The 18,431-nt window shown below is 42.6% G+C and overlaps 1 protein-coding gene across 2 annotated transcripts; it reads left to right on the forward strand.

The window, feature by feature from the left end:
• The first annotated feature begins 1,072 nt into the window (after positions 1-1,072).
• LOC121955992 (sine oculis-binding protein homolog A-like) lies at positions 1,073-18,336 on the forward strand. Of its 2 annotated transcripts, none has more exons than XM_042504093.2 (7): positions 1,073-1,623; positions 4,922-5,051; positions 5,349-5,543; positions 7,780-7,931; positions 9,246-9,341; positions 10,203-12,083; positions 15,143-18,336. In XM_042504093.2, the coding sequence occupies exons 1-6, from the start codon at positions 1,531-1,533 to the stop codon at positions 12,072-12,074; spliced, it is 2,538 nt and encodes an 845-aa protein (XP_042360027.1). In that variant the 5' UTR covers positions 1,073-1,530; the 3' UTR covers positions 12,075-12,083; positions 15,143-18,336. The 2 variants fall into 2 exon arrangements, with proteins under 2 accessions (XP_042360027.1, XP_042360026.1); XM_042504092.2 differs by having other exon boundaries at positions 1,074-1,623; positions 10,182-12,083.
• Positions 18,337-18,431: the final 95 nt, after the last annotated feature.

The following is an 18,431-nucleotide window of genomic DNA, read 5'->3' on the forward strand; positions in this document are numbered from 1 at the left end:
AATGTATGGGAAAATGAGATCACCAGCAAACTGCAGAACAAGCAGTTTACTTTTAACAAGGCAAGTATTTCATTGTTTAGCTTACAATATGAAGATAGTTTTAGGTACTCTAAAAGCCTGTTTCTTTTTTTTTTTTTTTAACTCTGAGGCTAAAAAAGTGTTGCAAATAAGTTGTAAAACACCCACTTGCCTATTCATAGACTCCTGTACTTCCATGAATAAGTTTTGTTGCATTGTAGTAGCTAGTTTTTTTTCTTTTTATTGTTGTTGTTCGGTTGTTTTTAACAATGCATTCAATCTGATTTGTTGCAACAGACAATGAGGTGGATATTTAGTTGGAATTTAATTGTCGTTTGGCATAGAAAAGTGGCTCACATTAACAAAATTTTTGTTTTTTCAAGTTTTCATGCATGTTGAGCATGTGTCCTCAAAACATTTTCATTTTATTTCATTAATACTAGTGTCAAAGTTCCATAAAGGTCTAGTGTGTATGATGTAGTTGGATATTCTGGCAGGAAAAAAATAGAAGAACATAGTATTCTTAACTATGTTTTCACTATTTTATAATTACCTGAAACTAAGGATCATGCTTTTGTTACCTTTGAACATTAGCTCCAGATAGGGCCCCTCAAGTTTTCCTGTTGGCCGGTATGTTGTGCATTTTGAAAAACAATTTGCATAAATAGAGATCATTTTGTATCATATTTGATATGCCAGGCTTTTATGGTAATTAATTGATCACAAAAAAATGTCTTTTTTTTAATAAACAAATACACACATTTCTCATTACAATTAGAACACTTCAACTGGTTTTTGTAATGTATTCCTAAGCAGGAACGTTTTTACTATCTTTTTAGTGTATAGCAGTGAGCCAAAAAAAATGTTTCTATCCTTATTCAGGCAAAGATGGACTTTATATTTCCCACATAAGACATTATCAGGAAAGCCATCCATCCTCTGAATACACAAAGTCTGTAGTTTGTGACTGTGAAGTTTCACAAAGCTGTGATTATCCTAGAGGTCACTGTAGGTCATTTAATGCAGTGAGGTCAAGATTGCATACAACTGCTTTTTAAGGAATATTGTTAATGTGGATGGCATTGAGGTCACAGATATAGATATAATCACAGATATTTGTATCAAATATTATACAAATGTCGTTATGGAGGTGAGTAGTTGAATATTTGGCTAATCTTATTGTCTCTTATTTGCATAAGGACCTTACCTTATTGTAATTATCAATTTACTTTGAAAGTCTTAACAGGAAGTGTTGTCTGTGTCACCTGCAGTTACATGACGGTGTGTGAGAGGAGAGAGTGAGGATTGTTCGGCGGCTGAGCCTCCAGCCCGGAGCGCACGCATGTTCAGTGGACACGAATGGTGTGAAGCCCCAGATGAGGGACGCAGACGTCCGGGAATGACAGCCGCTGTCACCGGGAGTGACAGCTTTCACTCAGAGCTACTCCGCTAAAACACCCCTCCAGCTGACATCTAACACTGATCCGGATCGGATCTAGCCAGACCAGGACTATGCCAGAGATGGAGAAAGGGAGACCACCGGAAAATAAACGCAGCAGGAAACCTGCGCACCCCGTGAAGAGGGAGATCAACCAGGAGATGAAGGTGAGTGTGTGTGTGTGTGTGCGCGCGTGTGTGTGTTGGATTAGTTTTTATCAAGTGAGACGTGTTAATGACCGAGTGATAACTTCTGTGCGCGCATGTCTTCAGGGCAGGCAACTGCGCACAGATCAATGACGGGAATAATTACGCACGTTGTTTGTTTTCAGTGAATACTCTCTTAAATGTGCGCAAACATGCGTCATGAAGTCACTTTTGTTGCACATTTCAAATAATTTCAAAGGTTGCACCCCTTGGAGGACAATCATAATAAACACATCTTACAAATATAAACTCAAAATGTCACACACAGGATGTTTTAATTATAGATGTTCGCAGTGAATAGTTGGCCTTTGCCCACACTAGGGACGCCATGTCAGCCCAGCTGTGGCCGGACGCGCACAGCGTAATGTCCAGCGGAGATCCAGATGTGCGTCACTTCTTCCCCGTTCTTTGCAGTGCGCACACTTGCTGTACCGCATAGGCATGCCTACCCAAAGAGAGAGTACATTTATATCCTTTAAATAGTGTACATCAGCCTTGGGAAAAAAAACATTATCACACAATTTGAATATCATACTCAAATAAAGTTCCTATTCAGAGATAAAGTCCATCAGGGCAAGAACCTCTACTCTGCTGATTGCTTTAAATGGCAGTTAAATCACAGTAACAGACATGCTTCCCTCCCACCATTATAAGCCCATTACTGTATGGAAACTAATCCATGGATTGTCCTGCTTTGTTTGGGTTTGGACACTGGCTATTTGAGAGTGTTGACTGTGGTGGTAAAGGGATATCCGAAGCTCCTTCAAGCAGCAGCTCAGAAATCTAAAAAGACAAGTTTTTGAGGGGGGAGGAGAAGATTCTGGCCTTTCGTGAGAGAGGAAATGTGCTCTTTTTGTGTAAGTGGTTTGGATTGTAGCGTTTGATATCCAGGGGAGGTGTAGTGTTACAACTTAACTAATTTTAATCAAAACATGTGAAACGCTATCCCCGCTTGATGTGAGCCTGCCTGGGCTGAATCTCAGGGTCGGCCCCGGTTTGTTGCCTTTGGCTGCAACCCTCTCTGTGGTTTGGGATATGGCTTGTCACTCTCACAAAGCAGATGTTTGTCTGAACTGCCAAAAAGAAACAAAAACAACATTGTGGGAAGTGGAGGGGTGGGTGAAAAAAAAGATTGCCCGTTTTTCGTTAACAAGCAAACAGAAATGATACTGAACTTGTATGAATACAGGAGAGGATACCCAGATTAGAAGTGATGTGAGATATTAATTAGAAACTTTAAAATATGACGAGTTTATCTTACTTAGAGCAATCTTGGAAACCAATTGCCTTGAAAAGGAAAGTACATCTAACAATAATTCTTAATTTGTTTACTTCATATCTAAGCGTTAAGTTTATTTGAAATTTAGTTATATTCACTTAATTTTGTAAGTTATTGCAACTTAACAATGCTAAGTGGAAGTATCTTGTTCTTTCTAAGTTTTAGCAAGTAAACCGAGTTTGTCTGACTCAACTTGATCTTGACTGAGAAGATTTTGCCAATAATGAAGTTTGGAAATCTGCAAATTCTGTTTTGTTTATAGTTTAAGAAATATGATTGACTAGTTTGCCATTAGCAGAATGCATACACTGTAAAAAGAAACCCTTTGTTTGAATAGACTGCCTTAAATTTGAAAGTTGAAACACACAAATTTTGAAAGCTGGCTGAATTTGAGAAGACAAGTTGAATCATCAAAATCACCTCAATTTGTCTACCCACATTCAGCCAACTTAAAAAATTGAAGGCAGCCTGAGCACTAAGTTGAGACAAATAGTTTCTATTTACAGTGTATAGATAGCATAGTAAACTTGGTTTACTGAAGTTGCTTAAGATTTATGTAATTAAACTTGTCGTTTGCAGTTGCAACAACTTCACAAATAACCAAATGTTAAGTAAACTCAACAATTAGATATGTAGGAAACATACAATAAGAATAGTTATATTTACTAACACCTTTCGAGCCAATTGATTTCCTAGATTTTTTAAGTAAAATCAATTTGTCAGATTTCACAGTGAGTTGTAAAGTAAAACCATGAAGATGTGCACCTTTGAAAGAGTCAAATGATGGCAAAAGAAAGACAGGCAGGAAGGCAGGCAGGCTGATTTCTTGCTCAGCTGAGGTCCAGCCCAGTGTTGTCTCTGTAATACATCTGTTTCAACACCACATTCGGACCTACTCCCTCCACGTCAGACCCGAGCGCAGCACCAGACACCGGATACTTAACTTTAATCATCGTTAGGCATATTTAGCTGGATATGATACCACTGCTTGCACTCACCCACACACTCTCTCCCAGACACACACACACAGCAGAAAGTGAGCAAGCAGGGGAGAGATCCATTTCTTTTGAGGCCCTAGAGCGGAGCAGAGGTCGGAGTGAGGAAAGCAGGGGAAAGAATGTGCAGTCAGTACTACAGCACTACAACACCACCACAGCAGACTGGCTGTGCTGGAAAAGGGTGAAACCTGAGAGGCAGCGCTGTGTCGGGTGTCAGGGCTGGAAGGTGCTGGGGTGGAGGGGAGGATGGTGAAGATGGGAGGTGAGGTAGGGGGGGCAGAGGAGAGAAAGAGAGGCAAGGGGAGGGACAGGGAAAGTGGGGAGAGAGAGTGGTGGACACTGGAGAGAAGGGAGAGGAGTGGGGCATTTCCGAGAACCGTGGGACCTCGCTGTGGTGTAGGGTGTCCCGCTCTGATTTCTGCCCGTTCCGGATCAGGTTTCTCCTCCAATCCGGTCCTCCCAAAGCCACAGAGAGAGGTGGGTGGATAAAGAGAGAGACCTTTGTATTTTTTTTATTTTTTTTTTCATCTGGTCGTAATAAAACAAAAAAGAGGGACCACACATCCCATCTGCGGGGAACAGTTTTCTTTTCTCCCTCTTTTTTCCAATTAAAAGAGATAAACAAAGGATGATTCATAGATTTCACACTGGTGTTAGGTTTTAAACCTTTCCGTCTCAGATTTAGCAAGAGTAAACAACTTGAATACATCATGGAAAAAGCGTCATACTGTACTCCACTGTGCCCATATTCATTTCCTCAACTGGGCTGGGGCTGAGAAAGAATCCCTTGCATTGATTCAGAGTAGGAAGGGCTGATTATGTTTAACATAGGATAAAAAGTTCCACTAACAACCCCTAAGATGTACGGTCACAATTTCCCATGTGCAGGCAGGCTATGGCTCAGTTACCGTATCCCTTTACATAGAAGGTTAATCAGTGATTTCTTTTCCTCTCTTTTTTTTTTTTTTTTTTTTACATGCAGACGTTTGCAGAAAGCACCATGAATGAGCTGCTGGGATGGTACGGCTACGACAAGGTGGACCTCCGAGAGTCAGAGGCCAATGAGATCAGAAACTACAGAGAGAGGCGTCAGCATGTGTCTGTGCTAAAAGGTGAGGGCCGGTGTAGACGGTTCGCTGTTATAGTGGAGTCTTCTTGGATTTACACTAACAGGTTCTGCAGGTTTCAGTGCAGACATTGAGTCACTGTTCAAATTTGCTAGACATACTCTCCTGCAGTTCTCAAGTTTCATTCATTCAGATACATCTATTGTTTCTGAGCACGACTGGACTCAAAATCAGTGTAGGGCATTGTTATGATATTACAGTATCAGTTAAACCATTGCATGGATTTATGCTATTGTGTTGCATGGAGAGTCATTAGCATCGTATTTTGTTCCTGTCTTTCAGAGAACTCATTGCCAAAACCCAAGAGCCTGGACGCCAAAGTTGGTCACTCCGTCCTCGCCATGAAGAGTGGAGAGCGAGAGTCCTCCAGTGTCCCCTCCTCTTCACCCTCCTCTTCCTCAACAACTTCATCCCTGACCACTCCCAAGGAGCACAAGAGTGCCCCTGTCATTGTCCCCCTCATAAAGCCATCAGCAGGTAGTTGGGCTGTGGGACTACACATGACGTGATATGATGTTAGCTTATAAGGCTGCTGCCACCAGATTCACACGTGCAAACATATTCCACCAACAGTTATATTTAAAAAGTCAGAGAGCAGGATTGGAAATGTGCATGAGGCACATATGAATTTCAGCAATTTTCTCAACATTCCTGGACATTCATAGAATCCTAGTAAACAATTGTAAGAGTCATTTTTTGTTGTATATATATCCATACTTACTTGCCTACTTAAATATACTGTTACTGTATTAAATAATAGCCAAGAACTGTATATAAAAAGGCTAGCAAAAGAGTGAAACCTGAGGTTATCTGCTACCAGCTGATTTATTATTGCTCTATGTCAAAAAATACATTTCTCTGACATACCAATCTGAGATAAATTACTGTCATTGCAAAACATTGTCAGTTGCAGCTGAAGAGAAATCAGCTCAGTAAATCTGAACAAGCTGATGCTGACGCTCCATAGTCTTATCTTAATATACTGTGCAGTAATATGTTTTATGCTGTTTTGACTATGTAAGAGCATATTGAGTCTAAAAAAAAAAAATGATTAAAATAGACGTGTGTTGACTTTCAACTTTAATTAGAAAGCAGGGTTCCTTCAGATATTTAAAGGTCCCATTTCATAAAAAGTCAGATTTTTTTCTTTTTTTAAAATTATAAAGCAGGTTTAGGTGCTATGTGAATACTGTGACAGTATCTAAACCCTAAGTCCACAGAGAAATGCACATAGTCCATATTCAGAAACATGTGCCTTTAAATGAACCATCAGGACTTCCTGGAACTTGTGATGTCACAACTATAATGTATAGAATTAGAAACTATCTCTACAGTGCCGATACAGTCATTCCCCGGCTGCAATGATGGTGATATTACACGGAGAGTGGAGATGTGGAAAAGCGAAAAAATGCTCCTTTATCAGAGCAGTGTTGGCTTTTTTGGGAGGGGGTCTTAAAGAGACAGACACTAAAACAGAGCATTTCAGATAAAAGGTAAATACAGATATATTCAGGCAGACAATAGTAAAAAAAAAATGTATTTTTCTTTTCATTAGAGCATGTAAACATGTTCTTATAGAAGCCACAAATACAAGGTTGAAACTGAAATTTGCATAATATGGGACCTTGAAAGGCATCAAATGAATTAATAAAAAAAAAGCCTTAATAAATAAAGTCCTGTATGAAAAATATTTTAATTAATCTTTTCTTTTTTGATGGCATTGGATTGTAAAATTTCAAAAAACTTGTAACATCTTTTTTAATGTAATTTACTGAATGCCTCTGCCATGCAGATCAGAAAAGTAGAGCTAATAGGACTCATATTTATTTACCAGCTGGGATATTCAGAACAGAGGATCCACTGTCTGCTAGCTAGCTGTCGATGCACCCTGGATGACATGGGGAAATGCAATTTCAATGAAAAGTGGCTATTTAACTAAGAGTTTGTGGCATGGCTGAAACTGGTACAATGCAAAGCATATAAAGCTCAGCGTATTTTTTGTGTAAAGTTTTTCAAACTTGACACAATGGGAATCCTGGCGGTGGAATCCACCCTGCAGAGTGCAAAGAAAAGCAATAGTGTATACTGTACTTTACATACAGTATAAAAAAGGTTGCAGTTCTTACACCTTAGACCCAATGTTGATGTAAAAACCTTCAAACATAAAATGAAAGTCAGTCATTGTATCGTTTCAATGTGCTGGAGAGCAGAGGCAAAACAATTCAGACTGTCAGAACTGTGTGTAACTACAGACCACACAGAGCAGTGGTGCAGATAATAAGAAATAACAGGGGTGTAATGGCCTCCCTGAAATTAGATTGCCCCCCAAGACTTCTTTAATTAATTCATAGTGGGGTATAACCCACAGGAGGTTTGGAGCCCCTCCAGCTGTGGGTCAAGATCCTGTGATTCTCAAACATACTAACATTATTCAAACATATAATTGGCTAAAAGCTCAGTTCCGGGTCAGAGAGGAGGACAGCTGACTCATGTCTCTTGAGTTCTGGTGACATTAAAACAATAGTACTTTGCTTTAGCTGATCAAGGAGCTTATTTTGGCTGTTGAAATCCTTCATTATCAACACAAGTCTCACCCTTAAACAGTCTTCTTAACCCAACACACCTCTTTGGAACTGTTTTAGCAATGCTGGGTAGTAAAACTTTAGCAAATTACTCTTATTAACTGACCATTTTTTCTGCTTTTTCTCTGCAGTGGAAGATGTACAGAATGTGCAGATAGTGTGTGTCTGGTGCCAGAAGGAAGGGGTAAAACGCTACTCTCTGTGTATGGGTTCAGAGCTCAAAAGCTTCTGCAGTGAGAAGTGTTTTGCCGCCTGCAGACGGGCCTACTTCAAACGCAATAAGGTTGGTGGTAAACAAAAGATGTATACAATATAAACCAGTGTTGGAAGTGATAAACATTTAAGTGTGGTTCGTCCATAGTTGGAGAGATGTTAGATATCCTGATATTTTCGTGGTGGTAAATGATTTGAAGATTTGTTTTTATAGTTTTGACTGTTGACTTTAGTTGATGTCACACACACATGCACTCACACATACGAGCACTTTCTTAGGACAGAGTTTGTGTCACTTTCCAAACACAGAAGACTCGGGCATCAAGTGGTTTCTGGCAGGTAAACAGATCTTCAGAAACAGATACTGGTGATCTTGTGAGGTCATAACAGATGGATTAATTTACAGGCATTTGAAAAGCAGTGATCTCTGAGAACAAACTTTCTAGTTAATATGGAGGACCCAGTGTAGGAATGGTGGCAGGGAGGTCAAAGTTTGTAAAGGACACTTAGTATCAGTTTCGCGTTAATGGAGGAGGGGCCGGCCACTAAGTGGCTTTGGTCCGGAGGACAGGGAAGCTACAACTATGGAGAACCGCTCTGATGCACATTGCAGTGATTTTTCACCTTCCATTACGACATGGATATGCCCTCTTTAGAGGTGCGGTGTGTCGAGCAGCTGTATCGCCTTTCACCCTCACTGTTGTTTATACTGTGGTTGGTTTATTCACATGACAACAGAGACAAAAAGGAGGGCTGAACGGACTCTGTGTGCAACAAGGCCTCTAGTTTTTCGGAGGCAGGGAGGAAAGCATTGCCGTTAGCCTGTCGCTGCTTGTCTGAGAGGAAGGCCAGGAGGCCTGGGGCGAGGTGTCCACTTTCAGTGCATACCTTACCTTCAGCTGCCTCATGTTTCGTAACTCAACACGACTCGATGGGTTACAGAGATGGGGGAGCACTCCGGTCCACAGCAGATCAGCTTTCATGAATCAAGAGGAATTTCCTATATTAATACTGGCAAGGCCATTAATAATATGACAATACATCACCTGCATTATCTCCCCACTCGGTTGTAGAATCGTATCTGTTTCACAACACAGTGGTTTCCCTTTGTTGTACTGACCTTTAGGGTTTGGCGCCATCATGCACGAAGTTTAAACTGCTTCTAACCTTGATGACAAGGCGATTCATTCGAAAGCTATTTTCTGCACTCGTTATGTAAGAAGCTCGAATTTGATTTAATGACCGCAGAATGATTCCAGTGTAGCATTTTGATTTAAAGCAACCACAGCTACATCATCATAAAATGGAGAACAAATCCAGGTTTGACAGAGTGCTTCACAGGGGTTCACATCATGTGTGTCACACTGTGGTTTTCCCCTGTCAGGCCAGAGATGAAGACCTCCACGGAGAGAGATCCCCTCAGCATCCTCACACAGAGGACTCGCCCAGACTGGTGTTGAAGATAAACAGCAATGTCAGAGTAAGAGGACACTATCAATGTATCTTTTGTTTCCAATGTAAGGTATTATTGTAAATGTGTAATAATATCACAAGAGTAAACAGCTTTATATACGTGTAGCTTGTGGTTTTCTTACATCAAAGCTACACTTACTTTTATAAAGACATAAAATAAAAAAGAAATTCTTTCATATTTGCTGAAACTGTCACTATGTTCACACAGCACTAAATGTGACAAATAATCTTGGGAAAAGTGGAGCACATGTAATAGCTTTACCACAAGTGAAAGAAAACAAGCAGGCTCACACAGCTGTCAGTCATGTCAATCTCTCCATGAACTGCGGACAAACTTTCACACTGGGCAGCTATGATCAAATATGACCAAAGATTCTGTTACTGCACTGCCTATTTCTCACCTCAAATGTTTCCAGAAACATCCACAAGTTGTACATTAGTTTTCAGGCAAAAATATGATATAATGTGATAAAATATGATTCTCTCATTTAGTGAGACGACTAGATTCATATTTGATCAGCGGCACCTAGTTTAACAGTTTCTGTCAATCATGTCAGTGATTGAAAGCTGCATAAAAGACTCCTCTGCTCTGATTGGTTGTTTAGGTGCGCTGCAGTCAATTCCAGTGAGTGCCAATAGAGATAGTAGGATGAGGAGGGACATGAGTTTTTTCACAGACTATCTGTCTCATGTACTTCTATCAGAATATAGTGACAGTTTCCGCAAATAAAGTTCTTCATAAAAGTTCCCAACTGTCTTTAGGAGTTTGGGATAAAGTCAGGTTATCTACTACTACTGTTGTACAAAGTTTTCAGCCAGCCTCTATCACTTCAATGACCCTCCACAGTCTCTCTCTCCTGTGCCACAGGTATGCGATTGGTGCAAGCATGTCCGTCACACTAAAGAATACCTGGACTTTGGATCTGGCGAGGAACGTCTCCAGTTCTGCAGCACCAAGTGTCTAAATCAGTACAAGATGGATGTTTTCTATCGAGAAGCCCGTGCAGCTCTCACCAGCTCCAGCCCGAGCAGATCCAGCCAGGAGGGTAGGGCAGACGCCATTGTAGCCGGGCAAAAGTTACTCACTCCTGAGTCTTGGAGTAGCAGCAGCAGTGCAGGCGAAGCTCGCCATAGAAACCTTTCCCCTAAAGGGCCCACGTCAATGCATGGATCAGCAGAATCCACCTCTGTGTCCCCCTCAGAGGCATCCTCATCTAACTCAAAGGTCCCTGTCTCTGGGCTGAGGACCCTGGAGAGACCCATCCAGCCTCCTCCCCCTCCTGTGGAGGTGTCACCCCACCCTGCTCCCATTCATCCTCCGCCCCGTCCCCCTCTGGAACATCAGCCGGTACCTCAAATCCCCATGCCCTTCATCAGACCTCCTCTTCATGCTCAGGGCCTGAAAAGCCCCCTTGCCAACCCTCCCAGACACCCAGGCCCCCCTTCAAGCCCTATCCACAGACCTCCTCACTCACCTCACCTGCAGCCCCCGACTTCCTCCATGAATCCCCCTGGACTGATACATCCCTTCCCAGGGGCCTACTTCCCTGGCTTGCACTCACCTCCTATAAACATGATGCCAAGAGGTCCAGTCCCAATGCCTCCCATAATGAACTATGGTATCCCTTCCTTTAGCCCTCTTCTGCCCCAACCCACTGTCCTGGTGCCTTATCCCATTATTGTCCCCCTACCTGTCCCCATACCCATTCCTATCCCCATTCCAGTCCCGTCCAAGGCAACCCTAGAAACTCCAAGTCACAGTGGTGTTATCCAGCCTGTGCCAGAAGGTGTAGACAGGGGTAGATCCAGGGCTACCAGGCCGTCATCTCCAGGGATCCCTGAAGGTGACAGCAGATTGGTCGCCAACAAATTGGTTGGAACCTTGACTCAAGGTCTTTCCTCCCCAAACACAGATTGGGTCAAATCAGAGAGGCCATTCCCGTCCCCATCATCCACACCACAGAGTGGAGCATCCTCCCCCAGAGCACAGTATAATGAGTCCCCCTGCTCAGCCTCAGGGTCAGAGGGGCTGACAGACTATAAGCAGCAGCAGTCAGAGCGACAAGTCATTCAAAGGGTTCTTCAAAGGACCCAAGTGAAGCCCAGTGCCAATGGAGCAATGGACCTATCAGGGCTGGGAGAGTCAGGGACTGGGCAGGGTACCAGATCAGGGCTCCACGACATCATCAGACCTCCTCTACCAAAGTCCCCTTCACATGACACTGTCTACCACCACCAGGACTCCCACACGCCACCTTCACACACCCCACCCAGCCCTGCAGGGAGCACCCCTCCATATGATTCTACGTCCTCCACCCTGAAATCTCAGCACCACAGTCCAAACGGGATGTCCTCCTCATCTGCACCCGTCAGCCCGGACTCCTCCCTACCCCAGAGAGTACCAGCACCACCCACTGATCCTGCGCTCAGTGAGCTCGAGGCCATCAAAGAGAACAAGTGTTCTGTCATTGGCCCAGTGCAGGTCGAGGGCCCAGACGGTCAGACAGAAGAGCCTTTAGCAGTAGTTGGGGAGGTAGGAGAGGACCCCCATGTTCCTGATGAGGACCATGCCTATGCCCTGCCCACAGCGCCAAAGACAGGTGGGACCACCATCCCGCTGCTCTTGCCCAAACTCAGGGACAAGGGTAGCCTGCGGAGCCCTGCTAATATGCCCAGTGCTGGAGATATGGAGCCCGCTCTGAAGAGGAGATGCCTACGAATCCGTGATCAGAATAAGTAGAGGATGGAGGTAAGAGATTCTGTTTCAAGTCAAAGTATAGATAGCTATGCTTTGACTAGCTGTTGCATCTGATATTACAGAGTTGGAAGAGGCAAGAGAACTACTGCACCTCGTTATCTTGCTTATACATCCACAGAAGACATGCCAAAAGCAACACATGGTTGGGATTTACTGCATAAAAGCATTTTAGAGATTGTCAGGCACATTTATACCAAGTGTATTTGCATAAGCTTTCTAAATCAGATCACATTGTTCTGTGTGGCAAACTTCTCCCACATGGTATTCTGTTTTGGTTAATTTAAAAACCAGCAATTATTTTGAAGCGCCATTCAACTAGGGATTGGAAAATGTGCGCACACACACTCACACAGGGCAAGCTTAATCACAGGTCTCACAGTATGCGCGTGGTCACTAAACAGCATGGCGCCAAAGAGAGAGAATCCCAGTAACCTGGCACTCCTCTGGGCTCTAAGGTTACAACAGGGGAAGGAGGTGGAGGGCACAGGCAGTGAGAGTCACTTTGAAAGGCGATCACTTCACCACAACCTGACAGTCACAATGCTTTGTTTGCATGGCAGCCTGTTTTGTAGGTTCAGTTTTGCCAAGATGTGTGTGTCTGTTTAAGACATTTTAAGTAATTAGCTGGTATCCAGAGCAATGTATGAGGAAAGTAGAAGGTGACGGCTGCTGCTAAATCAAAGCTGTGACCTTGAGGTTGTGGGGTGGATCAGTCCAACCTGACACCCCTGACAGAGAAACAGATCAAGTGAGGTTGATTAAGTGTAACCCCAAAGTCAAACCGTCGCTTCTTGCATTGTGAGGCAGTGCAGACATGATTCTGAGGTCACTGTAGAGACAGAGGTGATTGTCAGGCAGACTGTAAGGCGCTGCGAATATGAGAGCCAGCCCTCAGCTGTGATAGAGCTCTGGGGCTTCACGAGAAAACACAGGGGCAGAACCAGAGCGGTTCGATTACGCATGTCACAATGACACCCTGTTCTGGCTTCAGCTCGTCTCTCTCTCTCATGTATGAGTTTAGCACTCTACTCTCCGCTTTCAATCCTTTTCCTTCTCTCTTCACTCACCACTGCTGTCCCCTGCCAACCAGATGTTGTTGTTAGAGTGCAGCAGAAAATCCTCCTTACTTTTGACCAGTCAAAGGGCGTCTTGATTTCACTTGCCTGATTGGTAGTCCAAAAGGCTGTAACGCCAACCATCGTCCTCCCCCGCTGGTATCTCGCCATGATGGGATCATGTTACCGTTTTACTGTATGTGCTGAGATTAATCTGCTGATATTAGAGAGGCGGTTTAGATTTCAACTGCCCTGCTTTTTTCTTTAAACTCCCACATAACCATAACCCTAATCATAAGATCCTTCTCTTCAAATATAAAGCATATCTTATTAACTATTAGTTATTTACTTATTGCTTAAATATACATATTTTTTGTTGATTGTCATATTAATACCCACCACAGGTGTCTTTTTTAACAACCATCTGTCCATCTGTCTGCATCCATTTTTCTCCTTGATGGGTTGCGCAACCAATCTGAAATTGGCCATTGTGCATTGCCATAGAGACTGACGAAACCTTTTGTCTCATTTATGTGCCTGTTTTGTATAAAAATATTTCATAAATAATGTTGACTTACTTCTCCTTCTGGAGACTGAGTGAAAAAAAGGGGAAAGCGCCATACTGCCATTGCAACCCACACTGTGGTCTAAGGTGGATTTGCAGCTTGAATAACAGAAAAAAAGCACTATTTTTTCATTCTTTCACAGTGGGTAAGAACCTATGTTGTTACAAAGCAGATTTGTTTGCCTGTTTATTTGCATTTTTTGGCAAAGTCTGCACCAACATATAGGTCTGTGGTCTGCACAAGGTTGTCGCAGTCACATCCCCTGAAGTCTGCATGTAGTTGCGGTGCACATTTCCCTTTTAGTTTGAATAAAAACGACAACTCCTGTTGCCCCGCCTTAATCGCTGGTCCAGTTAAACCTCCACTTTTATCTAATTTAACTCTTTTTATAATAAAAATTAAGATTTTTTAAAATGGTTTTACAAGGGGCTTTTAAATACCCAAATGGGTCTTAAAAAGGAACTAAAGTTTTTAACACTGACGGTCCCCCTCGAAGCACTAATTTAAAGTGCTGCATTTTAACCCAAACTGAACCCTAAAGACAGGCCACTGGGTTATAAATTAATCTGGTTTGTTTGTTTGAAAAATGAAGGCTGCCGATAGAGAAAGCACAACATAAACCTTTATCTGACACCCCAGATGTTTTGTGTCAAAGATTCCCTTTCATGAAATGAGTTCCCGCTTTGTCATTTGTTGTGGTTTCACGCGTCCCCTTAGTAACCAATACATATGAAATCACAGCATGCTGCTTGTGTCGTGCAGATGGATTTACGGCCCTGCGTTGTGTGTAATGGGAGCTGGCTGCCGTATGCGAATGACTTTAGCTCGCCACCTCTGTGCTCTGAGCCCAACATTGCTGTCTTCTTCCATTGTCTCCACAGCTAAAAGTCTCTTAAAAATCTCCCACTCTGACAGAATCAGCAGCCAAGTGAAGGATTTCACCTCAGGAAACAGCCAGTTTTTTCGTCTCAGTTTTCCCTGCCTTTATTTGGGATATTTTATAGCCCCGTGTAATCCGATCCCACCACATGGGTATTCGCTGAGCGTTTGAAACTAAAACGCAATGGGACAGAGGGAGTACAGAACCCTGGTTTGGCCCTTACATGAGTGTGTGCACGTCTGTTTACGTTTAATATGTGTGTGTTTGAATGAAGGTCTGTCTTAGTGTGTGTGAGAGAGAAAGAGGCCAGATGTTCTTGGTTTTGATTGTGCCCTGTGCGACAGTTATCTGAGTGTTGACACGACTAAAAGCCTCGTTCTCGTCCGTATAGAATAGGTGGATTAAGGAATGAGTGTCCAGAGCAGAAGGGTCGATATAAGATATCCTAGAAATGGAAATTACACAGAATCAGTCCAGAATCTATAACATCTCACCACTTTTTCTCACTCTCCTTTTTTTCCTCTCTCTCTCTCTCCACCTAATGAACAGACTCCCTGTTTAACACTGTATGGCGGTGCCAGATTCAGTGCCACGCCCTCCTGTGGACGACGCCAGTGCTAACACCCTCCAGCCTGTCCCTCAGCCTGTCAGCCCACCAGTGTGTTGCTCTGCCTGTAGACCAGCAGGGTGCCAACCCAGGAAGCAGTCCAGATGGCCATATTATCACAAGTCAACGTGAGGGGGAAGAACACAGCACAGTCACACATTTTGTCTTGGACCAAAGAGCATTGCTGTCTAGTGTTTTATGTTGTGAGCGCTTGATATGGAGCATCTGAGATCTTCTCCCCATTTGCCCTAAAGTGCATCTGTGTGTGTGTCAGTGCCCAGATGCGCTCCTCCTCCTCCTCCTCCTCCTCCTCTCGTTGCTCCACACAGCAGACAGGGCTCTGATCAGCCTTGTGTGGTCTTCTCAGATGGAGCCTGAACATGATCTCTTTCCAGGGGAAACGGTTTGTTTTCCCTGCCCGGCTTGCACAAAGAGCCACATTGTTCCTCTCCCCATATCCCACGCTGACTCCCCACTCCAGGTTTTGGGTTACCTGGCCGACGGGGGCTCAGACTTCAGGAGCTTTTTTATTTTTTTGACCGACAGCCAGGAATATAGTATACTCTTCTCCCCTCCACCTCAACGCCCAATCTAAATACGGTAACACACGAGTGCTGAGGTTTGATCCCTCACAACTGATTGCCTGTGATTCCCTATACTGCTCACTTCCTTTAATGGAGGAGAAAAATTCTGCTGAGATTAAGACTTTATCACGGGGCAGGTCATACACTGTGTGGACAGAGTCTGTCTGGGCTGCTAAGACAAATGACTGAGCGGTAAAATAATCTCAGAGGAGAAAGGATGCTCCCTCTGCCTCCTCTAAAACAGAGTACATACAATATATGACAGGACACTTACTGATATGCAGTAGCTGAGATGGTTTGTGAACATCCTGATGATGCTGGTCCCTCACCTTTCACCTGATCTGCCAAAGCTTTCATAGCAAATCAGAATCATTTTTAGCACCAAGTGCCATGCGTGCATGCTCGAACACTCTGAACATTCACAGCATGACATTTTAAAGGAATAGTGCAAATTATTTAAAATGGGGTTGTATGAGGTGCTTATCTGTTGTCAGTATATTATATGCAGTAGATGTCAGTCAGCACACCTCCAGTTTGAAGAAGCAGGCTGGAGACCAACAAGAGAGCTAAGAAATGTACTGCTGTGGATGAAGGGAACTATGATAGGTAATTTAGCCACCTAAAAAATAAAAACAAAATAAAATAAAATGTAATTGTACACTATAATGAGAGTATTCTCATTGCTCTACCTTAATGTCAGACAGCATGTTTCGACAGGGAATCTGCTTCAGTTCCCTATTTATACTCTCAAAGCAACCAGACTCCTTTGAAAGAAAAACTAATTTTAGTTTGCAGAATATGGAAGCTGCTGATCTACAGCTGCTTTAATCAGTTAGGTATGGTTATTGTGTGACTTTGGAGAATCCAAACTAACCCTTTTAAATGCCAAAATCACACAATAACACAAAATATGTAACTGATGGAGGCAGCGGTAGATCAGCGGCTCCTGTGTTCAGTGATGTTAAATTGCTGTTTTTCTCAAGGGAGTCTGGTTTTAAAGAGAGCAATGTAAAGGCTTTATCTTACCGTTGAAAATCACTGTCTGACAGCAAGTTAAAGTGGTAAAAATACTCTCAATATAGCAATAACGTAAACTGGACTTAGGTGGGTGGCTAAAATATGTTGCTTTGCTGCCTCGTCCACAGCAGTACATTGCTTAGCTTTCATGTCAGACTCCAGCCTGTTTCTCCAAACTGGAGGTGTTCTGACTGACATCTACTGTGTGTAATATACTGTCTATGTACCCGATACAACTCCACTTAAAAGAATCTGGACTATCCCTTTGACTGATTCAGATTTTTTAAATGTCACATAATCTGATCAGAAAATTCTAAAAAAAAAAAAATCAGGCTTGTAATATTACCATATGTGGTATTAAACTTAAGCGTCAAATGCTGCAGTGTGCAGCAATCAGTATTACAGTTCCCAAAATTGGGGATACATGATGAGATTTGATCCAGATAGATCACTCAGTGTCAACACTTGTCCCATTGTAAGATTTCCTCGTTGAACTCTACACAGATATGATGTTTTATTAACTTATGGATGATGCATCTGTAGATTTTCACTCAAAAAGTGCTTTATTTCTTTTGTTTTTCTCTTGGTTGTATTTTGTGAGTGCCGAAGCTCTTAAATGTCCCCTGTCGTTATGTTTATATACTGTATCCCCACTAGAGAGCAGTGTTTGCCCGTGTAACTTTGCACCTGCCCTTAGCTGACGAGACAGCACCAGAAGGCCCATAGGCAGCCTACTGAAACCCATATGAGTACACAGAACATAACACTGCGCTCGGTGCCAGCTGACTGATATCCCATGCCAAGTAGAAAGCTTATTCTCCACATCTTGCTGCCATTATTTTCTCTTTACATCCAAATATTTTCTGACATTACAGCAGTGTCAAGCCAACCGAGGGTGCTCTTCAAAGCCTCTTCTTAATAAAGAGTTCAACATCCCCCTGGGATAACTAGTCATCATGGCCTACTCTGAGAATAACTCCAAATATGACCCTGCCATCATTCCAAAACTACATGGCTATCAGTTTGTATGTGCGTATATGTACTGACAGCAGCGACACATTTCTCCCCACTCATTCCAGCCTGCATCTTCACCACAGGTCATGCCATCATGTTGCCGTCATCCTCGCCTGGCAAGGGGGGACTTTGTCAGTGATGACATCACTCCGTGCAAATAGCTGTGGTGTCAACAAGCGGTCCTCTTCTCTGACGCCAGAGGCCAAAAAAAGACTATTAAAGACTGCCATTTGTTAATTTTATTGCACATTTTAATCATTGCCATTTCTGACCTGATCGTGTGTGTTAATCCAATGTTTGAACAAAAAAAACAAAAAACGTTTGTGTCAGAAATGTTGTTGCTGTTGTTGCCTGAAATCCATTGGTACTTTCTAAACCTCCCTTGTCAAACATTTAGCCCACTGTCTGAATAGATTATTCACAGATTGTTTGTATTTGAATATAGATTCAATAACCAGGAGCTTTGGTGGAGACCTCTTTGTAAAGTAAAATAAATAAAAGTTATTCTAAGAGCAAGAAAACTGTTGCTTTTTCAACATTTATTTTTTTTGCTTCACTTGTTTAATAATTACTTAATATTATATGTTTAATTTTCTTATTAATATTTACTCAAGGT

Source organism: Plectropomus leopardus, chromosome 16 (assembly GCF_026936395.1).
Source record: "Plectropomus leopardus strain MGB_pleo_1.0 chromosome 16, ASM2693639v1, whole genome shotgun sequence".
Lineage (NCBI taxonomy): Eukaryota > Metazoa > Chordata > Actinopteri > Perciformes > Serranidae > Plectropomus > Plectropomus leopardus.